The sequence below is a fragment of the Rattus norvegicus genome, chromosome 1 (assembly GCF_021556685.1).
Source record: "Rattus norvegicus strain SHRSP/BbbUtx chromosome 1, alternate assembly SHRSP_T2T, whole genome shotgun sequence".
In the NCBI taxonomy this organism is placed as follows: Eukaryota; Metazoa; Chordata; class Mammalia; order Rodentia; family Muridae; genus Rattus; species Rattus norvegicus.
The window spans coordinates 207,862,282-207,886,642 of NC_141534.1; the positions used below are offsets into that span (position 1 = coordinate 207,862,282).

The window sequence follows — 24,361 nt, forward strand, 5'->3', positions numbered from 1 at the left end:
TCAGGGGAACCTGAGGGACTGCAGGAGTTTGGTAAGTGCCTCTCTGATGTCACGGTTCCTCAGGCAGTAGATTATGGGGTTCAGCAGGGGGGTCACTACCGAGTAAATCACAGATACCAGCTTGTTGAGGTCGAAGGAGCTTATGGCATGAGGCCGGGCATACATGAAAGTGGTGGTGGTGTAGAAGATTAAGACCACCACCAAGTGAGAGGCACAGGTAGAGAAGGCCCTCCTGCGGCCTGCCCCTCCTGGGATCCTCAGGACAGTGGCCACGATGTGGACATAGGAGACTGAGGTCACTATCAGAGAGGTTGCAAGTACTGCTAGAGCTGCCACAAAGTCCAGCATCTCAATGGCAGTGGTGTCTGTGCAGGAGAGTTGCAACAGCGGTGAGACGTCACAGAAGAAGTGGTTGAGGGCATTGGAGCCACAGAAACTGAGGCGGGAGATGAGAGCTGTGGACACAAAGGAGGCCAAGAAGCCCCCGAGCCAGGCACTAAGAGCTAGATGCAGGCACAGCTTTGAATCCATGATGGCTGGGTAGTGCAGTGGGCGGCAGATGGCCAGGTACCGGTCACAGGCCATGGTGGACAGTAAGAAACACTCAGAGGAGCCCAGTGAAAGAAAGAGGAAGAGCTGGGTGAGGCACCCTGAGAAGGAGATGGCTTTTGCCCCTGCTAGGAGACCAGCAAGCAGCTTGGGCACTGTGACTGTGGTGTAGAGGGTCTCTAGCACAGACAGATTGGCCAGGAAAAAGTACATGGGTATGTGTAGCTGCCGGCTAGCACTTATGGTGCCCACGATGACCAAGTTCTCTAGGACAGTCACCACGTAGATGATTAGGAATAACCCAAATAACAGCCCTTGTAGGTGGCGCAGCTCTGGGAAACCCAGAAGAATGAACTCCGTCACCAAAGTGTTGTTGCTGCGGTTGCTCATGGCCCTTTCTGGCTGGCGAGGCCACTTCTGAGCACCCTGGAGCAAGTGCCCCCAAGTGTCTCGTGTGATGGGCCCAGGCCACACTTTTATTGGTCAGATCTGTTGGAGGCTCTGTAAGCCCTGCTGGGGTCTCAAAGGCAAGTACTGCCACACTGTCCGGGGACCAAGGGACTTCTCTACTGGGGCTCCCAGGCTGATCCTTGTTTGCAGGGATTGATCAGAGAGAATTCTCACTGTGCACTTTGAGGATCTGCTACAGTAATTACTTCTGTCTTGAAACTCACTTCCACATCTGCTGAGAGCTAACGCCTGAGCAATGGTCCTGGGGTCTCCAAACATCAGCACAAGCAGGAACGCCCCTCACACATTTGTGAATATGTGAAACCCTCCTTGACCCAATACACAGGTACATGCTTTCCAGCTGTGCACACACACACACACACACACACACACACACACACACACACACCAGGTATGTGCATACATACACATGCATCCATGTATACACACATGCTCATAGTGCATGACATACACACAGTTCCAGAAAAACTTGCTTTGCCTCATGTGCCGCTCGGAGGCCATCAGGCCCGGCTTTTGTCTGCTATCCTGTCTGAAGACTCAGGTACTTTGGTGGGTTCATGCTTTTTCCTGTGGCCAGGTGATCCCTCACGCCCCAGGAAGGTTAGAATGAAAGGCCATACCTCCACTAGTCACAGGGCCACCAAATGGATTGGGGAGCAGAGCAGAGGGTTGCAGAGGGAGATGGCTCACTCTACTTTATAATGGCGTTTCCTTTCCTTTCTTCTCTCCCTTTCTCTTCTCCCTGAGACAGTCTCTGTGGCCCAGGTGGACAGTAAACTCAGTATCTTCCGGCATCAGCCTCCCGGGTACTGGGGTTACAGGAATGTGAGTCCATCTGACTTCACCTCCACATCCGATGTCCTAACATGGCCCAGACACTGGTGAGCCAGGATTCATTTTTCCCCTGTGTTTTCCAAGGAGCAAACTTACTGTTGGAGAATGAGTGGAAAGTGTTGTCACCAATTTTCAAGTGGAATATGCAGTTTGGGAATTCCCTGTGGGGACATCTCTGTAGCTAGGTGTCTGAGGGCAGACAGGGTGACCTGGAACAGAAGTGGTAGTACTTCACGGTTTCCTTGGCCCATAATGGGAGGGGTGCAGCCCCAGGTCCTTCCATCACATCTAGCACCAGGCTGTCTGTTCCTGGACAGGAAAAGGCAATTGTTGGGTGAGCATAGTTTTTGACACACTAAGCAGCTCTTGCCACAGTTGGTTCTTATTTCCGGAGTTGGGCAGTTGGCTCTTCTGGTGAATTCACTAACAGCAGGCAGTGGCCCCTGCTGGGTGCAGAAGATGCTAGTCTGCATTGGAACCTGGGGTCATGCTAAGCCAATCTCCATTCAGGGTCTGTGGGAATCCCAGCCTGTTGGGCTGAGTTGGGGAGGAGTCTGAGGGCTGTCTCCAATCTCCTTTCAGCACCTCAGAAAAGGTGTGGGTCACCAAAACAACCACTTGCAAGCTGAGGGTGGAAGGGTCTCAGCCTAATCCCCTGCATGCTGGATTCAGAGTACCTGAGTACCATCAAAGGCAGGCAGCCTCACACAGGATGGCTGACACTCCTGCCTCAGGGCTGGGAGACGTCCAGTTCCCATGTCTGTCCAGGTTTGTGTCAGCAGAGGAGGGTCCCTGGAAGGTTTTGCTTTCCCCGAACCCTCTGTTTCAAGTTCTCAGAAAGCCAAGCAGAGTCCCTGCAGTGTCTCTGCCTGCCTCTAACTGCAGGTCTGAGGTGCTTCTCATCTCCTAGGGCCTGTTGCTCTGGGGCTCTGGGATCTTTATGGGCTCATTAGTGGCCTAGCTCCCCCCAGTCCTGAGGACTGGAATTGTTCTCAGGACAATTTGTGGAGTTGTGTGGAGGTTCCTAAGGCCCAAGGGGAATCGTGCTCATCTGGGAAGCTTCCTTTCTTCTCCTCAACCCCAGGCTTCCCACAGGGTCCTCTATTCCAGAGTAGGATGAGAGTCAAAAAGCTTTTCCATTAGATTGCAGAGTGCCTTTCATTTTTCTCTCAGGACTGACATCTGTCCACTCATTTATTTTATGAAGAGACAAGAAGAACAATCAACACAAGAGGAGAAAAGTGCAAAGTGACCCCAGCTCCTCTCTCCAGTCCCCTTCCTCTCAGAGGGGTGCTCACTGATTAGCATGATTGACCTGTCCCCAGCAAATGGCTTAGCTTTGTGTGCACTGAAGGTTATGGCGAGGGCATTACTCTGTGTTGCCTTTCTGTTCTTCTTCTTGTTACCAAGATAGCTCTCCTTCTGGGCCACTCACTCCACTTGACTTTGTGAGCTGTCCCAGGTGTGACCATAGCACACTTGGGTTGTTTCCAGCCTTTGACTGTTGGGGAGAGCACTGGGTGACGTTTCAGCACATAGACCCTGTTTGCTGTCTGAATGCTGCTCTTGGATCCAGACCTGAGAAAGAGGATGTTGGAGCTGGACTTTGAAGTCTTTTCTCAGAGTGACCACATCAATTACACATCCACTATTGGTCCTTGCCCAGGTGGCATGGCCAAATTCTGAATCTTTGCCAAGTCAGTGGGTACCAAGTATCTCATTGGTTTGGGGCTGGAGAGCTGGCTCAACGGTTGAGAGCCCTTGTGACTCTTGCAGAGGACCTGGGTTCAGTTCCCAGCATCCATATTGTGTCTGGCAACTGTAACTTCAGTTCCAGGAAATCAAATGTCCATAACTGACCCACCCTCCCAGGCACCAGGCTAACGTGTGGTACATCTGCATACATGCAGAAAATAAGCTCCTTTATGTGAAATAAAGCAAATAAATATAAAAATGTTGCGGGAACAGAGACCGGAAAGTGGGGGGAACGGAGGTGGAGCCTATGAAGATGCTGGGGACTTAGACGCTAAAGACCAGCATCCGTGTGTAGATCTAACTCTATTGTTTATTGTACAAGCTTTTAGTCAATTAGGCTTTGCCTATGCATCCAAGGGAACATTGGGGTGCAACAAGCATTGTTTAGCAGAATCCAACTGGCCTGTCCATGAGCCTGTCCAATCCTGTCCATAAGCCTGTAGGGGAGGGTCCAATCTCCTGTGGAGATTTCCGTGAAGACAGGGGAGGCGGCCACCACCCTGGCCTTGGGTTCTTTGTGTTCTCTCACTGGTATGCAAGGATCCATGCATACACACACTGCGTACCGTGTACTCTTTGAGGAGTCTGAGGGGCCTGTGGTGCCTTGTTCTCTGTCCCACTTCTTTCTCCACCAGAATTGTCCCCACATCCCCCATCAAATGTTTTTAAAATGTGTCCCATCATGGTGATTTGTAAAACCTCATGGTTTTGGCTTCTCTACGATGCCCCATCTCACCCTTTGCTCATTGCTCCCAACGCTGTGTGTCATCTTTTGCTCACAAGTTTGTAAGTGTGCTTTTCATGTTTTCCACGTCCCTCTTTAAAGTGTATTCGTTTACTTTTCTTGTCACTGGGACTAAATATCTAACAAGACACAACTTAAGGAGGGAAGAGTCTATTCTGGCTGTTCAGAGGGATGTGGTCCATTATGGAGGGGAGTCACAATGGTAGGAACAGCTTGCACACTGGCACAGCAAGGAAGCTCACTGGCTTTCTCCTGTTTCCCCTTTGGTTTAGTTTGTAACCAGAGCCCATGGACTGGCACCACCCCCTACATTGGGGGCAGGTCTTCCCCTCTCAGTTAAACCTCCTTAGAAAGACCTACAAAAACACACTTAGAGGCTTGTCTTCTAGGCGATTCTAAGTGAAGTTGGCTACTTAGTCAAGGTTCTCTAGAGGAACAGAACCAAGGAGTGAATACGTATATATTTATATATCAGAATTTAATAAGTCAACTTAAAAATAGTAACAATAACTGAATCACACTTGAAAGCTGAGGAATTAGTTTCTCAGGCCTTGAGACTGGTAGTCCTCAGCAGTCAGAGAAACCTGCAATAGCTGTCTCTCACTGTACATGTTTGTGTGTGCACATGCATGTATGTGTGCATGTGCCTCTGTGTGTGTGTGTGCAGGTGCCTGTGTGTGTGTGTGCCTGTGCCTCTGTGTGTGTGTGTGTGTGTAAACCAGTAGTTAGTTGTTCTACAAGGCAGGGTGCCTTAGCAGTCCTAATTTGGTGCTGGAAGCTCAAAAGGTTCCTGGAGAGTCCCTGGTTATTACTCCATGATGACAGATTGGACACAGTGATTCTGCTCTCAGTCAAGAAATCTGCAGTAGCAGCAGCAGGGCAAATCAACTTATGGCAAGAGGGAAGAACGAGCCAAGTGAAAGGTGAAGTGATCTTCTGCTCCACCCTTTTTATCTGGGCTGCTGCCGGGATGTGTGGCACTTACACTTGGAATGGCCATCCTACATCAGTCAAGGAAACAGGACAGTTTCTGAGGTGATGCTCCCTACTCAGGTGATTCTAATTTGTGTCAAGCTGACATTGAAAACAACTATAATGTTTATGACAATGGAGATTATTATTGCCTTGGAAGTGGGTATTGACAAAGACGTATATGGTGGAACTCACATCCAAATTCCTTCACTGCAGAGGTGTCCTGCATGCCCTTTCTGTTAGGCCTTGACTCTTCAGTTCCAGGGAACTGATTCTGCCGTGGGCTTCAGTTCTGTTTACTCTGGCAAGTGATGAGAACAGGACTACCCAGGGTCACTATCTCTGGCTTCTGTTTATCATCCTTTACTTTACTGTTACTACTACTATTGCTATGGGTGTGTGCGGTTTTGGGTTTGTACATGCACAGGGTGAAGCATAACAAGAGGACAAGATCATGTGAGCAGAACTGAGGCCAAAAGGCAAAACTTTATTTAGGGTACGAACTACCAGGTTGTCTCCAAGGGAAGAGAAAACAGCCCGCAAACAAGGGCAAACAATGAAGAGACTCATAATGGGTTGCTGTTCAGAGAATAAGAGACTGGAGTGCTTAGGTGTAAATGGGATATGTATATTATACCCTCCCTCCAAACTCAAGGATCATGTAGGAAGAGGAAGCAGAAAACATCACAAGAGCTAGAGATAGTAGACCTCTGTAGGGGAACAGTATTTGCTGGACATGACAGTATAGTCATATGCATGAATTTACAATGTTTGGGACTATATGCCTAAGACCTGCATAAGATCAGCCAAAAATCACAGCATAGTTGAGGAAGAGGCTGTTGAAACATTCCACCCTACAATCAAGCTCATTAGGACAGGAAGTGAACCATTCAAGTAGCCTCAGGAAGTCCCTGAAACTGACCAGATTTTTCTAGTCCCCTCCCTCCCCAAGATAGTATAAACAGAAAAGACTGCTGAGAGACTCAGACAAACCAAACTGAAGATTCTTAGACAAGCCAGGCAACCTAGAAGTAGACACCAACAGAACAATGTGAAAGCAGCAGAGACCAGCTGAACTGCCTAGAAGAAAGAAAAGGTAGCCAATCTACTGGAAGAGGTTCAGACCAAGAGGGCTACTTGAAAAGAACATTCTCTAGCCTGTTGAGCTGCTTGTAGGCTGTACAGTGTGATCCATACTTCCAGGTTTTCTTTCTTTTTTTTTTTTTTGTGAGCTGTCACCCATGCTGAGATGAGCTTAGGTGATGCAGCTGTCCTTGAGTAATTTCTGTTCCTGTAAGTAACCACTCATCCATATTTCTATGTTATTTCAATAAAATCCATTAGTTCATCAAGTTGGACTTTGATCTCTCATGGGTTTGCTTTCTCAAGTAAGTAGACATAGGTCTTGTGTCTCCCCAGAAAAAGTCTGTTACACAGTATTTGCACAAAATCTCAGCATAGATGGGGAGGGGCTGATGAAATTCAGCCTACCTCAGGAACTACTGGCAGTTGATTGCTGCTGGGGGAAAAAGAGTGAGAGTCAATTTTCTTCAGTGCTGCAGGCACAGAGGGACTACCTATGCTCCAGTAACTGTCCTATAGCCATGTGCACACAGGGAGCATTAAATGGATTCAGTGGATAATAAAAAGAAACACAAAGTATGGAGGGAAAAGTGGTGGGGGGACAGAGAGGAAATAGGGGAGAGAATGTGGGGTGGATTTCATTCTCACTGGCAAAGATCACAGAGACCAGTATGAAAGGATGGAGAATTATCTGCCAAGCAACAAGAGCCCAAAATAAGCAGAAGCAGCTGTATTCAAGTCTGTAAAAATAGAATTCAGGGAAAACTCAGAGCTAAGGAACACCACTACATATTAATAAATGGAGAAATCCTTTGAGAAGGTAAAACAAATATTGTTCTCTGAACGTTGGAACTCATAGTGCCCATGGTTTTATAAAATGAGTATTGTGTTACCTAAATAATCCGTGATACAATAATGGTAAGTGGCTTCAATATACTACTGTCGCCAGTTGATAATCTCTTGGGAAAATATCAATAAAGAAAGAAACACACAATTAAATTACACCACAGATCAGAAGGCCATAAGAGGCATCTAGAGAATGTGCCACCTGTCAGCTATGAATATTCATTCTTCTCAGCAGCATATTGGTCATGAATTGCTTTAGTCTGTGCTTTTATGAGAAAGTCTTTACTTGTGCATTTTAAAAAAGATTATATATATGCTGTCTTAGACACACCAGAAGTGGGCATCAGATCCCATTACAGATGGTTGTAAGCCACCATGTGGTTGCTGGGATTTGAACTCAGGACCTCTGGAAGAGCAGTCAGTGCTCTTAACCACTGAGCCATCTCTCCAGCCCCTTCCTTTTCTTTCTCATATTCCTTCTACCTTCCTTTTTCTTCCTCTTCCTCTTTTTTCCTCTTCCTTTTCCTCACCATTTCCTCCTCCTCTTCTTTTCTTTTTCTTCTCTTTTCTTCTTCTTCTTCTTGACATGGTCTCGTGATTCCCACAGTGGTCTTGAACTCTCACTATGGAGGAAAAATGACCTTGAACTTTTCCTCCTGCTTCCATCTTCCAACCCAGGGGTTCTAGACAAGGGCCATTATGTCTAGTTTATGTAGGGATGGAAGTTGGACCCTGGCTTTATACATTCTAGGAAAGCACTTTGATCATTTAGTTGTATTCTTAGTTCATGCTTAGCTTTTATTTTACTTCCTCAGCAGCACAGGGAGTTTTAGGTTTGGTGTCTTGAACATGTCTTAGAACTCCTGAAAGTTATGGTTATGCTTACTTATTTCTTCAAAAATTTAGATTATATTTTAATTTTTAGTGTGTGTGTGTGTGTGTGTGTGTGTGTGTGTGTGTGTGTGTGTGTATCACAGCATTTGCAGAAGTCAGAGGACAACTTGACTTGTGGAAGTCAAATCTCTTCTCCCACCATGTGGTCCCCTGGAATTGAACTCGGGTAATCTGGCTTGGTGACAGATGACCTTTTGAGCCATTTCACAGATGCTATTTTTGTCTTTGTCACTCATCTGAGTATAATATTTCTTTGGCTTTCCCCTCAGTCTCCAATGCTCTTTCTTTTGCTACTGGCATTGCTTTCCACACTGACTGACTGGAGCTTTTCATCATTCTAACATTTCTGTTAGATTCCAGAACCCTGTCTGTCCTGGAACTTGTTATGAAGACCAGACTGGCCTGAAATCCCAGAGACCTACTTACCTCTGCTTCTCAATGCTGGGATTCCAGCTCGTAATGCGATGCCCAGAGTGATGTTTTAGTTGCTGTTTTCAGAATCTTCCTTTCCTTGCCATAGTTCTCATCCACGTTGGTGACTTTCTCATTCACATCCTGTACCACCTTCCTTTCTTCCTTCATCTGCTTGTTGGAAGTATTCTTATAGGTCATTGAACTAACCACTGCCAGGGTTAAATATCAAGCCCAGCTTCCCTTTAGCTCCTTCTATAGTAGTTAAAGGAATACTTACCAGACAGAGGCCAGTAACAAGTGTCTGTCAAAAAGGACAAAGGATGAACCAGTGCCTCCATGGCTTTTTTGATTTTTTTACCTTGACATCACATCTGTCTACAATTTCAATTCAAACTATCTGGATGCCTTCTATACAAATATTCTGCTTGGAGAACTGCTGATCACAAGGGGTAAAAGCTTTACTTGTCACCTTGACAACCTGGGAAGAGAGAACCTCAACTGAAGAATTGCCTAAGTTAGATGGCCTGTGGGAGCATTTTCTTGATTGATGATTGATGTGGGATGATTGATGTAGGATGATCCAGCTCACTGTGAGTCTGGGGTTGTATCCAAGAACCTTTCAGTAAACAAGTTGTAGGCCTTGTGGGGAAGCTACTGCTTTATTCTGATAAATGTGCCCAGTATTAAACTGACTCCTGATGATTTTTCTTCATACCCATACATTGATGCATGTTTCAGCACTCATGAGGTAAGCTTCTTTTTGAAGTAGATGACAACACAGAGACCCATCACTGGTTAAGGTTCAGAGAATAATGAGACTGGAATGTTCAGCCCCAGATGAGGCATCTACATCGTACCCTGTCTTACATTTGTGTTGCTGTGAAGAGACATCATGGCCAAGGCAATTCAAAGAGTTTATTGGGGGTTTGCTGTTCAGAGGGTGAGTTCTTGACCATCATGGATGGCAGCATGGCAGTAGGCAGGCAGGCATGGTGCTGGAAGCTTACATGGTGTTGAGAGCTTACATCTTATCTGCAAGTGAGAGGCAGAGAGTTAACAGGGAATAGTGTGGGCCTTTGAAACCTTGAAGCCCAACCTAGTGACTCATCCTCTCTAACAAGGCCACACCTCCTAATCCTTCCCAAACAGTTCTGCCAACCGAAGACCAAGGATTCAAACATAGAGGGCTATGAGGCCCAGACTTATTTAAATCACCATCCACCCTTTCCTCTCAAAATTTAGTGATCATTTCAGAAGAGGAAAAAGAACTATTGTAAGAGTCAGAGGTGGTGGATAACTACAAGAAAGCAGTGTCTTCCAGACATATCAGGGCAGTTGCACATATGAATTCATAGCAGTTGTGACAGAATGTGCAAGATCCAGGCAAGCTCAAACCAGATAAAACCTCAACACTGAGAATGGAGGAGAACATGAAGAACCACCCCTAGCTAAGAAGGCATTGGCACTTGACATCTGCTGGGAGAGGAAGCATCAGCTTTCTTTAAAGGTGTGGTCTCTGGAAGGTTGCGCACACTCCAGTGGAAGTCCGCACCCAGAAGAGCATATGGGTGGTACCAGCTATACATGATGGGTTAAAAAAGATTAAAAGAAGACACAAAAGTGGGTGGAGAGAGAAGGGAAGATTAATCTGGGAAAAGTGGAGGCAGGAAGCCAATATGACTAAAATATAGTGTTTGAGATTCTCCAAGGACTAATGTAAGAAGTGAGAAATGGAAGGCAGAATGTTGAAAGCTTTTGGAGCCACTTCTTGGAATTTGGCATTTGTCACTGGGCTGGGACAAGGAAGTAGGCTCAGGTAAGAATATCAGAAACAGTGACTGTGGGCTTTGTTTACTGCTTTGCTTAATTATTACCTTGTGCGATTCTCTTGCTTACTACTTTACTTAATTACTATCTTGTGTGATCTCCTTGTTTACTACTTCACTTGATTACTTTGCCTTTGATCTAAGAACTGACTGTGTTTTTTGGATGTACCTGGAATGATATAAAAGCAGACAGGAGAAAAATAAAGCTGCTTCAGCCGCAGTACGGGCTGGAGTCATGTTATAATTTTGTCTAATTGTTTTTTTTTTCTTTTCAATTCTCACTTCCTCCCTTGAGACCCTGCTGACTGACTGAGCTGGCTTGGTTAAGGGAATAAAGATAGAAGGAGTGTATGCTGGGAGAGTGACTTGGGGATGGATATGATCAAGATACATTATACATATACATCATATACAATACAATAAACATATACATCATATACCTGTACATATATCCATATATACTCTTATTTGTATAATATACATTTTCATATACTATATATATTCTATATATATTTGAAGCTGTCAAAGAACAAATAAAAATATAAGAAAAAGAAAGGCAAGCTAGCTGAAGGCCAGCCTGGAAGGAAGCCAGCAAGCAGGATTCCTCCATGGCTTCTGCTTCAGTTCTGGCTTGCAGGTTTTTGCCTTAGCTTCCCTGGATGATGAACTGTGACCTCCGAGCCAAATAAACCCTTTCTTCCTCAAGTTGCTTATGGCCATGTTGTTTGTCATTAGGCAGCAAGGTAGAACACAAAGTACAACGGTAGAGAGGCTGGCCGAGCCTGTCCTTCCTTCCACAGGGATGAGCAACTTCCCTCTGTGTCCCCCTTTCCTTCTGGAGAAATGTCTTTTTAAGTCTCTTGCTAATTTTTATGACGGGTTGTTGCTCTCTGTGCCGCCGGGTTTTATGGAGTCTGGACGTTAGAACAGAAGACAGGCTCTTCCTGAAGGGCAGTGGTTCTCAACCTTCCTAATGCTGTGAACCTGTAAGGCAGTTCCTCCCCTTGTGGTGACCCCCAACCGTTGCATAAAATTCTGCAAGCCAGCTGACTCCTCTCCCGAGGCTATCACTCAGGAGCCATTCATAGCTGGGTGGGGGACCTATGGCTCACAGACATGGTTCTTAACTCTAAAACAGGTATTTCTGCCACCTTATTGAGAAGTTGGGATGGGCTCAGGCCAGGCCTTGTTCTAATTAATGCCTGTGACAGATGTGTTTATTCCTTAGCTCCTCCAACTCCTCCCCCTCCCTCACCCCCACACCCTTAAAGGGCATTTAACTGTTCTTTGCAAAAGCTACTTACCTGCTACTTTCCCCTGAGGCTGAGATTTGGGGAAGATTTCCACCTGTTTTGTAGAGAATGCAATTCCAAGAGTAGGGTATCACATAAATGCTGGGCCCATTGTCCCCCCAACTTCTCCCTACATGAGAGTGGTTTTACTAATGGAGATCTATAGGCTTAATTCTAAATGCTTCAGCCGTCATGAGGGAATGCGTGCGAGTACAGATCAGTTAGGAAAATCAGAGTTTCCCACTGCTGAGGTGTCCATAGGCCACTGGGGCGGCTGTAGTGTGGCACCTGCTGCTTTATGGGGGTGCCGAGTGCTTCATGCTAAGTGAGAAAGGAACTTAGGGCGTGCGTGCGACAGGAATCGCGAAAGTTGACATGGGAAAAGTAAACCTAGGCTACCTGCAAGCAACACCCGAACTTCTGAGCTCTCTGGGCTGAGAAGCCTCCTTATCTTTGAGGTACTCGTGCCGTCTTGGTGGAAGGTAGCATGTTGGGCTAACAGAAGGCAGCCCTGTGCCCTTCTCAGGCCAGGCAGCAGCTGCAGCAGGTACCAGTTGATGGGGCCTTGGAGAGATTTTGCAACATTTTTAATGAACTGCCTATTAGGGCATCCAGGGTCCTGTGTGGAGGCTACATTCCCAGGGCAGTGTGCCTCTTGATTGTGGCCCATTGAGGTCTACATATTTCCTGAACAGCTGCCAAGCATTCTCTGGACTGGACTCCCTCAACTTTGTAGGGAGGAGATGGACTGAGGGTGGCAGGGGCATTTGTACTACCTCCAGGGCCCAATTCCACGTTGCTTAGTCTCTGCCACGGATGCCCAGACCCCATGTGATCAGCTCCATACAGCTCTGTGGCCATGAGCCACATGGTGGTCCCTGGTACCCTAAGGGAGTTCCAGAGGTATGGGCCTTGGGGGTCTCAATGTGGATGCTCACAGAGCTCAGAGTTGAGCCATGTCCCTAGCTGTATGGGCATCAGTGGAAGCTCCTTGCCCAGATCACAGCATTTTCCTGTCCACATGAGGTATCCTCTCCTCAGAGGAGTGGCCCTAGGATGGACCAGACAAAAACCAATCTGGATTGGTATGTGTTGCAGCTGCTCTTTCTAGAAGGCTCTAGGGGTGCTAGAATAGAGACAGCATACAGTTTGTTTCCCAACTCGCTTGGGTATGCAGGATGTCACTCTCCTACTTACATAGAAGGAAACTGAGGCACAGAAAATCCTCCAGTGGCACCCAGCATCTGGTGGGCAGGTAAACTGCACCTTATGTGGTGGTGCACGTGCCAGGCCGCTGCTCCACAGGTGTGTGGGCACCTGGCCTGGATTTCAGTGCCAGAAGACAGCCAATAAGGGCGAGAAAGGTGATGTAGTCCAGGGGCAGGAGGTCCACCCTCAGGGAACCTCTGAGTCCCCAGGGCCTGGCTGATGCCAGCTTCATAATTGGCAAAAGTGTTCTCACAGACCTTGATTGGGGAGAGGCATAAATAACCACAGGCAGGAAGCCATTCCTGCCAGCCCCAGGGCTGGCCTGGCTCTCACAGGCAGGTGGAGACATTTGCCACCTCATCAGATGCTCCTGCTGACTGGGCTAGAGAGGGACAGAGCAGCCTCAGGGTACAAGTGGGTTCTGGCCACTACCTGACTGACTGATGGAAGAGCTAGGCAGAGACACTATCTGCTCCAGGCCTCTGCCCCTGAGTACCTCTGTGGCGGCTGTTTGAAGCCAGGCTGGATCTCAAGGAGCAGAGCAGCCACACCTTTTCATGATCCTTCAGGCACCAGGTCTGACTTGGGTGGGGCTAGTAGTGGTCACTCCCTAGTGACCACCGGGCAGCTCCATCAGGTTAGTTTCATGAACCTGGGGTCAGTTTGCTAAAAGGATATCTCACATTCAAGGAGGTAGTGTATCCCAGTATCTTCGTTTGTAGTTCAAATCTGCTATTGGTCACAGTGATGAATGATGGCCAAGGCAGTGAGGAATTTAACTGCCTCTTAAATGTCCAGACTGACTTGTGACTGTGGGAAGTGAGCAGCAGTGTTGAGCCCACAGGAAACCCCAGTGCAAGTCAGAGGTCAGCCAGGCTTGTGGCCACTCTCTGTGCACTTGGCCTGGATGTATTCCTGCCCAGAGCGTTTGGCATTGCTAAAGCTGACCTCCTGGTCTCCTGGCTGCTTAGAGGAACATGTTGAAGACCTGGAAGGGAAGTCATCCATCTTTTACCTCGACAGGGACTGAGGCTGTCCCTGAGATAATCTGGATAAGGGAGTTCTCATCCTTGCAGGATCATCCCTGACCTCTGAGAAGCCAGGCCACCTTCCGGTGCCTCTGGACCCACTCAAGTCTCAAATGCAGTAGGATGATGGCCCCCACTCTGGTTTGAGACCAAGATCTCCAACTCTCCAAGCTTGTCATCTGAGCATCAGGGGACACGTGCCAGGTGCAGTTGTGTGGGGTGATGACCGGGGTGACTCTGATGCCTGGGTGTCCTTCCTACACAGGTAAGCAACCCTCTCTCACCCACGCACAGCTCCGGGATGGGAGGGAAATGCAACAGTCTGAGAACCGTCATTGTGTGCAGGGTATAGGGAGACGCAGAGGCCGTACTGCAAACTTCACACTAGAGAGTGTAACCTTCCAGGTGAAGCAGGGCTTGTCAGCTTCTTTCTCTTTGTGGCCCTTGCATTATGATTGACAACAGTGGGAATATTTTTCTAAATGAGAAGCTTGTCTAAGTTTGGGCTGAGGGTAGATGACAGTGCCATGTAGGTCAAGACTGCCTCCCTGAGCAGGTCAGATGCCGCTGGTCTGATGGAGGTACCCATGGACTTGCAGGGGTGATGGCCAGGGAGGCTGCTGGGAACTTCTCTATAGCAAGTATCTGGAACAAGCCTAAGGAAGTACATTGTGTTTCAGTTGCAGACTTATGCGGACTAAGAGCAGCTGTGTAAGGCTGCTGTGAATCTGGGGAAGGGACTTCAGCCAACCTTCAGGTCTTCTGGGTGAGGGACTGTTGGTTTTGTGATCAGGAAGAGGGTAAGTACCGGGATATGGAGCTCTGGAAGGTGGGGCATGGTGATCGAGTGTCAGCTTAGGTGCATGTTGTACAGTGTGTGCATTTGTGCATGGCTGGGAAGAGGAAGACATGGCAGGAAGATGCCTCTGGGCTCTGAGGCAGAGGGTCACCTGACTTCTTCCTGATCAGCCCAGGAGCAGTGGCTCTGAAAAGGGGTTTTGGGAGTGTGCTGAAACCCTGGGTTTCTTGGGTTGCAGAATCCATTAAACACCCCCTTCACCCACCAACACATCCATGCACATTGTAGCTTACAGGCCCCACGCATCTGCCTCTGGGTAGGAGAAGTAAGAGTGACAACTCAAAATTATTTATTAACATATATATCCATTTAAGTGGTGTGTGTGTGTGTGTGTGTTGTGTATGTGTGTTGTGTGTTGTATGTGTGGTGTGTGTGTGTGTGGTATATGTATGTGTGTAGTGTGTGTATATTTGTGTGTGTGGTGTGTATGTATTATGTGCGGTGTGTATGTGTTGAGTGTGTGTGTTATGTGTGGTGTATGTGTAGTATGTTTATGGTATGTAAGTTGTATGTATGTGGTGTGTGTTATGTGTGTGCATGTGTGTGGTATGTGTGTGAATTTGTGTGTGTGTGGTGTGTGTGGTGTATATGTGTGTGAATTTGTGTGTGTATGTGTGGTATGTGTGTATGGTATATGGTATGTGGTGTGTGTGTGAGAGAGAGAATGTTGTGTGTGTGTATGTGTGGTGTGTGGTGTGTATGTGTGTGAATTTGTGTGTGTATGTGTGGTATGTGTGTATGGTGTATGGTATGTGTGTGGTGTGTATGTGTGTGAATTTGTGTGAATGTGTGCATGTGTGTGAGAGAGCATGTTATGTGTGTGTGTGGTGTGTGTGTGTGTGTGTGTGTGTGTGTGTGTGTGTGTGTGTATTTTCATGAGTCACTCCTTTCTTTACACCACGTGGGTCCTGATGATTCAACTCAGGTCGTCAGGTTTATTAGCAAGTGCCTTTACTTACTGAACCACTTCACAAGCTCAGATTGACAGTTTTTAAAATACAAATTTCAGGAAAGCTGGCTCATTCCTTTCTCAACTAGGGTTAGAACCTGAGCCAAAGAGGAGCTAGAGAAGGAGAAAAAGAAGAGGGGAGGTGACCTATGGGCTTTACTACTGAAGTGCCTCTTTTTGTGTGCGGATTTCCATGGTGCAATAGGAGAGTTCTACAGGAGCCTGGTCTGGCTGCTGGGTAAAAATGTTGAAGGGCAAGGCCCTCACAGTTTCACTTGTGGAAACCAGATAGTTCTTGTCTTTTTCTAGGTTCTCTGATTCTGGAATAAGGACCTCTCTCCGCCAGGTGACAAACACTGTAGAAAAAGGACACTGTCCCCTCCTTCCCTAGGTGACAGGCAATGGGTAGACGGCATGCTGACGGCTTCCTACCGACCTGGCCATGGTTAATGCTGTATAACCAGGTATTCCCAAGGGGAGCTAGACTTGTCTGGGTCCTGGAATTTTAGGACAAGGTGAGTACACTCCTCGGAGAACAAGAAAGGGCCAGTTCCCTCACTTTCCGAGTCCCCTTTCTTGGCAGCTTGGCAGTCCATATCCTCAAAGTACGTAATGGCTTGGAGTACTGGCCAGAACCTGTCCACACCAGGACCATTCATCTTGCTGGGCTTCCCAGGGCCAAGGAGCATGCGCATTGGGCTCTTCCTGCTTTTCCTGGTCATGTATCTGCTTACGGTAGTTGGAAACCTAGCCATCATCTCCCTGGTAGGTGCCCACAGATGCCTACAGACACCCATGTACTTCTTCCTCTGCAACCTCTCCTTCCTGGAGATCTGGTTCACCACAGCCTGCGTACCCAAGACCCTGGCCACATTTGCGCCTCGGGGTGGAGTCATTTCCTTGGCTGGCTGTGCCACACAGATGTACTTTGTCTTTTCTTTGGGCTGTACCGAGTACTTCCTGCTGGCTGTGATGGCTTATGACCGCTACCTGGCCATCTGCCTGCCACTGCGCTATGGTGGCATCATGACTCCTGGGCTGGCGATGCGGTTGGCCCTGGGATCCTGGCTGTGTGGGTTTTCTGCAATCACAGTTCCTGCTACCCTCATTGCCCGCCTCTCTTTCTGTGGCTCACGTGTCATCAACCACTTCTTCTGTGACATTTCGCCCTGGATAGTGCTTTCCTGCACCGACACGCAGGTGGTGGAGCTGGTGTCCTTTGGCATTGCCTTCTGTGTTATTCTGGGCTCGTGTGGTATCACACTAGTCTCCTATGCTTACATCATCACTACCATCATCAAGATTCCCTCTGCCCGGGGCCGGCACCGCGCCTTCTCAACCTGCTCATCCCATCTCACTGTGGTGCTGATTTGGTATGGCTCCACCATCTTCTTGCATGTGAGGACCTCGGTAGAGAGCTCCTTGGACCTCACTAAAGCTATCACAGTGCTCAACACCATTGTCACACCTGTGCTGAACCCTTTCATATATACTCTGAGGAACAAGGATGTCAAGGAAGCTCTGCGCAGGACGGTGAAGGGGAAGTGAGCCACTGCCTGCGTGCATCTCCCGTCAGACTGCTCTGCAGGACTGGCGTTGGCTGGCCTGTGGGCCAGTGTCAGTCAGTGTTCAGCACCCTTCCCTCTACAGGGCTTAGAGGAACACCTCTTCTAATTTATATTTTTATGGCTTTGTTCAGGAATGCCTGATGTCTCAGCTCTCAGTTTCAGGAAGGTTCTAGAAGGGAAACAGGGTTCTAGGTCCCTAGGAGGTCCCTCCCAAGGGATATAAACACCAGAATTGATACACCAGTTCTGACTAAATCCCCTAAATAGGCTCTTCATCAAACTACAGATGTCACCAAGCCATACCTGGAGTCTCCAGGAAGGACATGCCAGGCCCTCAGGGGTTCATATTTGTAGAGGTGGAAAATAATAACTAACCAAACAAGCACAGAAGGAAGGCTCAGAGGAAGCCGAGGTCCTGAAGGGCTCGCCGTGCTTGCACTAGGGTCTCAGGGCGTATCTCCTGCATTTCATACCTTTCTGGGTCCTTAGCCTTTGGGAGTGGAGGTACAGGGGTCAGAGGGAGCAGGGGCCCTGTATGCCGGTGTGGCCTCAGGCTCCTAGTGGAATTAGGAAGGGCCCGGGTAATTCTCAGGTAATTCTCCTGGGGGTAAGCATTGCTACTTGTTCTTGAAGCAGGATCACTATTCTGAACCTGGGTCTTCATCCGTAAATATAACCACGATAACTGTCTCAAGGAACGCCTGGGAGTACGAATGACTTAGTGTGTCCAAAGTGCTTAGATCTAGCAAGGGTCAGAAAAATGTCACTAATATTGTTTTATAATTTAGTAGATTAAGCAGTCCAGACTGGTCCGTAGTCTGTCTGTCAGTCTATTTAGAAACATTGAGTCATGGGTCTCAGGCTTGTTTCAAACTTTGTATGTAACTGAGGATGACTTTGAACTTCTGATCCTCCTGCCTCTACATCCCAAATGCCACTCGTGCTCAGTTTTGTGTTCCTGGGGATTGAAACCACGGCTTCATGAATGCTGGACAAGCACTCAGCTGATGGAGCTGCATACCCCAGATCAGTGATTGTCCCCTTAGTGTTCTCATTTTATTTTGGACAAGCAATAGTGCCTGTGTCCACCCTGATCTCTCAGCCCCAGAGAAACTGGACTCCTTAGGCGGCTTGTATTGAGAATAAGTGGTTGGTTATCAGGATTTGGAGAGGCCCTGGTGACTGTGAGAGAGTTTGTACTTTGGGCTTTTTGAGAATTGTTGCCAAATTGTCTCTTGTCCAGGTTGAGATGTGGCTTCCACCTGACCTTTATGGCTTCTCTGTTCTGTCCAACCCAAAGCTGAGGCATAATTGACTTTTCTCTTTTCCGTCTTCCACAGCGGAAGCTCAAGTAGAACAGAAAAGCTCCCCTCTGCAGTGACCCCTGGCCTGGATGGGGCACAGGTGCTGATACCACCCACCTAGAATTCCTCTTCTCCCAAGGTCTGCAGCCAGAGGACATGCTGACCCTCAGGCTTGCACACCCAACCGAATTTGTACACTCAGCCGTACACTCTGCTGCTGGAACGTGAATATTCTGTTTTTGTGGTTACTTTCCAAATGATGAATTAAAGTGCACTGTGTTCAACCACTCCTGTTTGATGGAGAAGTCAGTAACATACTACATCAATATGGTTTCCTGGCCCCAGGACTCCTGGGGATACAGGGAGTGGCTGTGTGTGTGTGTGTGTGTGTGTGTGTGTGTGTGTGTGTGTGTGTGTGACCAATGCCTCTTTGTCCACCTTACTTTGGATGTAGCCTTGGGTGGATGTTCCCATCCTTGGGCTTAGCCTGACAGAGGCCATCTGGTACCCTTTATTCCTGCTAATGTCCCAGGCTTTTGTGAGCTGTGACAGGAGACTACGCAGTGCAGTGCTCAGGGTTTTGAATTGGCTCTGAGTGTCCTCAGAATGGTAAGTTCTCAGGAGTCCAGAGCCCCTTGGCATTTGTAGGTCTCTTTTTCCTAGGCCTCACCTTTCTCAGGAAAGTTAGCTTCTCCTGGAAACTCAGCATTTTGGAGCAGAATTTATTTCTTAGGTTTAGAAATTAAACAATTATTGGATGCTGAAAGGGAAAAACTATTATTTACTAGTGACTGATTTTCCCCATATGATGAGTATATTAGTCGGGACCCTGTAAAGAAACAGAACCAATACAATGACTACATGTGCACATGTGCACGCACACACACACACACACACACACACACACACACACACACACAGACACACACAAAGACACCCACACAGACACAGACACAGACACAGACACAGACACAGACACAGACACAGACACAGACACACACACACACACACACACACACACACACACACACACACACAAACACACAGACTCCCTAACCCCACACTGGATTTACTGGAGTGGCTCGAAGTTCCACATCAATCATCAGTGGAGTGCAGGGCAGGAACTCAGCGCAGGGAACTGGAGGCAGGAACTAACGTACAAGCCATTGAGGATTGTCACTTATTGGATTGTGCTTTTTCATTTGCTCCATTTACTTCCTCATTCATCCCAGGACCACTTGTCCAGTGGTGACATAGTGGACTGGGTTCTCCCACATAAATCTTTAATCAAGAAAATTTCTTACTGCCTTTCTAACAGGCAACCTGGATGAAAGCATCGTCTCAGCTTGAGTTCCTCTTTCAATATAACTCTATCTTATGCCAGGTTGGAAACAACCAGGACAAAGAAGAAAGCTGATAGCTGTGCTGTTTCAGGCCAGTAGGAGCCACATTTCCACAACCGGGAGGCTGTATAATGATTGATGGTTTGCACTGAACTGAGAATAGGACCCCCGTTGAAGGAATCAGAGAAAGAACTGGAAGAGCTTGAAGGGGCTCGAGACCCCATATGAACAACAATGCTAACCAACCAGAGCTTCCAAGGACTAAGCCACTACCTAAAGACTATACATGGACTGACCATGGACTCTGACCTCATAGGTAGCAATGAATATTCTAGTAAGATCACCAGTGGAAGGGGAAGCCCTTGGTCCTGCTAAGACTGAACCCCCAGTGAACGTGATTGTTGGGGGGAGGGCGGCAATGGGGGGAGGGTGGGGAGGGGAACACCCGTAAAGAAGGGGAGGGGGGAGGGGAATGTTTGCCTGGAAACCGGGAAAGGGAATAACACTCGAAATGTATATAAGAAATACTCAAGTTAATAAAAAAAATGATTGATGGTTTGCATTTCTGATCTCCCTTGGTCTTCATTCATTCATTCATACAAACCTACATATAGTTTTAGGTTTTATTTATTTATTTTTTTTGAGAGAGGGTCTAACTATGTAGCCCTGGCTAGTCCCAAAGTTACATAGACACACCAGCTTCTGACTCCCAAGTGCTTGGATCAAAGATGGATGCCACCACACCCAGCCCCACCATGTATCATTTGTAACCACTTGTTTAAAATGTACCACTTAATTTTTATTTCTGATTGATAATAACTGTGTGTACCATTAGAGCTCGAGGCAATATGCCCAGGACATGCTTATGTTTGGAAATGAGCAAAATATGTCAATATTCTGTCGAGAATTTTCGTGTCTGTGCCCATGGGAGATGCTCACCTGTAGTACCTTCTCACAAAGTCCTTGTCAGGGTTAAGTGCTAGGGTGATGCTGGTCATGCACAGTGATTCAGGAAACGCCTCCCCGCTGTCCTTAGACAGAGCATGGGGAACTGTAAGCCTTCAACATGTTTGACAGAATTCACTAAGGAACCTGATTGGGTCTGGAGCTTTCTCTTTTGAAGGAGTGGATATGTGAAGTTTGAGAAAGCCTGTTGGTTTGGCTTATTATTAAAGCATGCATGTCTATGCGTGTTAGTGGTTTAGTATATGTTTAGATGGTTTCTAGGCATTTCTTTATTCACTCTTCTAAAAATGCAACCACAGAATGCCAGAATGTTGTACCCTCCTAGAAAATATCCATGTTTATTTGGCAGTATTAGCACTTCCAAACTGAGGATCCTGAGAACAGGCCAGTAGTTCTTTTCTGTGTCAACCACCAATACCATCATCCAACTATCCTCCAGCTCAACAAGCCGTCCATTTACCTATTTCAGTTTGTAATCCTCCCACATCTATCTACCCCTCCATCCATCCATTCATCTGTCTATCCATTTATCATTCATCTATTTACCCACCCATTCATCTTTCTACCAAACCAACAATCTATAAACTCATTCACTTACCCACTTACCCATTTATACACCCATCCTCTTCATCCATTATGTATCTACCTATCCACTCTTTCAACTATCTCTCTCTCATCTATCTATCTATCTATCTATCTATCTATCTATCTATCTATCTATCATCTATCTGTCTGTCTATCATCTATCTATCTATCTATCTATCTATCTATCTATCTATCTATCTATCTATCTATCTATCATCTATCTATCTATCTTTATCCACCCATCTGTCTTTCATTCACCTACCCTCTCACTCATTAAGGGTTAAATCTTTGAGGCTCTAGGATGACCTCAGTGGCCCCCCATCCCGTTCTTTCTGCTGCACCCTGACTCTGGGTGCTCTTCACCAACATCTGATACTCTAGCATCATTTCCTCCAAGTGTGCCGTAGTCTTCATCTTCATATCACATATTTCTTGACAGTTCTTGGTTTACAAGGGTGCTCTTGGTAGGTTACCTTCTCTCCTGAGGTCTCCCGTAAGATCAGCTTCAACAAGCACTAATTTTGAGATCTAAGGAAGCTATGTGCTCTACTCCAATTTTATTTATGAGCTGGGGCTCTGTCCTTGCTCTAATTAATGTTTATGGAGATACTCAGTCAATTACTCAGTCAATAAACACTTTAATAACCCTGTGCGTGTCAGGGGGCAAGTTAAGGGGGTAGGTGGCTATTGCTCCAGTTCAGAGATTTTGGCTTTGGATTCCTGACTGTGTGTTGTCATGGATCTGTGGAAAGCTCATGAGTCAGTTTGAGAATGTGCTTTTGCTCTCATGGAGATGCAGAACACACTCATATTTATTATAAAAATTTATAGAGTAAGGTGTATGTTTGTGATTCTAGTCCTTGGATGCTGAGGCAAGAGGATTGTCATGAGTTTCAGGCCAGCCTGGGCTACATATGGAGATGTCACAAAACAAAACAAAACAATGAAAGAGATCAGAATTCATATTAAACGTTAAAATTTCCATCTTCATTTTTTTATTTCTAGATATAGGAATGTTCCATTCGGTTAGTGCCCACCTTGCCTTTGGACACTTTTCTTTCCCGGGATAAGGTGATTTGGGTTGCTTAGTTCTGTGGTTCCTGATCAGGTCTGTCAAGGTGATCTGCCTGGCTGTGGACATATAGCATAGAACAAGCACATGCTAAGCAAAATCTACATACAGCTATGTCTGGGGCAGAATAGTGTTAGTTGCATCTTCAAAGGAAGTAGGAAGCCACTGTGTAGGGTCTGGATGTGTCTCACCCTCTCTGGTCTGCTGGGCACACCTTCAACTCTCAGGGTAAACAGCCTGGATCTCAGACATTTCCTGACTTCTTGAAAGCAGAAGAGTCCTCGGGTAGACGTCAACCTCTGCCTTTTAGTGGGTTCTTCTCTGCCACAGTGTGTTCAAGGGCAGAGCCAAGGCAACAGTTCAACCTTGTATCCACAGGTTACCTAAGATGAGAATGAGTTTCCTTCCAGGCCTATTCTTTCCTGGTTTCTTTTCTCTTAGTTCCTGTTTTCTGTCATTGTAACACTCAGGCTCCTGGCCTGGTGCTTTCTCTGACTAGACCTCCTGACCCCATGGGACTTACCAAATGGTGAGTTGATTTTGTTCATTTCACAATGGCCTGATAAGTGGCTGTGAAAGATTGTAGAGTTGAACTGCAGGTTGAGCCCTTGAACTGAGGCTGAGCCCATGAACTTCCACACACACCAGTAAGGTATGTATTTGTCCCCTAAATTAAAATGAAGTCATCTCACAAAGTAATGGATTTCTTTACGGTGCTTTTTATACACGTGCTGTTCTACTTTGTTCTGACTTTCCCTCCCTGTCACCTCTGCTCTTCTCTTGCTGGTCCACCTTCTCTCTGCAAATCTCTGATGCTTTCATGTGCTATTACATTAAGGTCCTTGAAGGTCTTTCTGTCTTAGGATATCTCATAGTTCCCAGATCCTTAAGTTCATTTGTTTATTTATTTAACATTTTATTTTATCTTTTTACTTATGCATCTGCAGGCATTCTTTCCCCTCCGTTTGTATGTGTGTGTGAATGTCCAAGTATGTGTGGGTGCCAGAGGAGGCCAGAAGAAGGTCGGGTCTGGATCTGGAGTTCCAGGCAGTTGTGAGCTGCCCACTGTGGGTGTTGGGAACTCAATTTCATCCCTTTGGAAGAGCAGCAAGCATTCTTAACTACTTACCAATATCTCCAAACTTCTAAATTTATTTTAATTATTACTTTGAGGCAAGGAGTAATTTTTTTAAACATTTTTTATCTTTATTAACTTGAGTATTTCTTATTTACTTTTCTATGGTTATTCCCCTTCCCGGTTTCTGGGCCAACATCCCCCTAACCTCTCCCCCTCCCCTTCGATATGGGTGTTCCCCTCCCCATCCTCCCCCCATTACCGCCCTCCCCACAACAATCACGTTCACTGGGGTTCAGTCTTGGCAGGACCAAGGGCTTCCCCTTCCACTGGTGCTCTTACTAGGATATTCATTGCTACCTATGAGGTTGGAGCCCAGGGTCAGTCCATGTATAGTCTTTGGGTAGTGGCTTAGTCCCTGGAAGCTCTGGTTGGTTGGCACTGTTGTTCATATGGGGTCTTGAGCCCCTTCAAGCTCTTCCAGTTGGCAAGGAGTAATTTTATTTATTTATTTTTATTTATTTATTTATTGCTGACTTGCCCATTCTAGCTTTGAACTTTCTTTGTAAACAAGACCGCCATTAAATTTGCAACCTTGCTGTCTTGGTCTGTGGAGTAGCCAGGATTTCAGGTCTGTACCACCACATCTAGCCAGAACACATACTTTGGCAGAGATTTGAAGGGTGAATTTGAAGGAACAGAATCAGGGTCAGATGTTACTT

General features: G+C 46.7%; 2 protein-coding genes across 2 annotated transcripts; one reads left to right on the forward strand and one right to left on the reverse strand.

Moving 5' to 3' along the window:
- Positions 1-939, reverse strand: Or6ae1 (olfactory receptor family 6 subfamily A member E1). The gene is given in 1 exon segment (NM_001000554.1): positions 1-939. A coding segment is annotated over 1 exon segment (939 nt).
- Positions 940-16,338: 15,399 nt separating this feature from the next.
- Positions 16,339-17,274, forward strand: Or6f2 (olfactory receptor family 6 subfamily F member 2). Its single transcript, NM_173334.1, is given in 1 exon segment — positions 16,339-17,274. A coding segment is annotated over 1 exon segment (936 nt).
- The last annotated feature ends 7,087 nt before the right edge of the window (positions 17,275-24,361 follow it).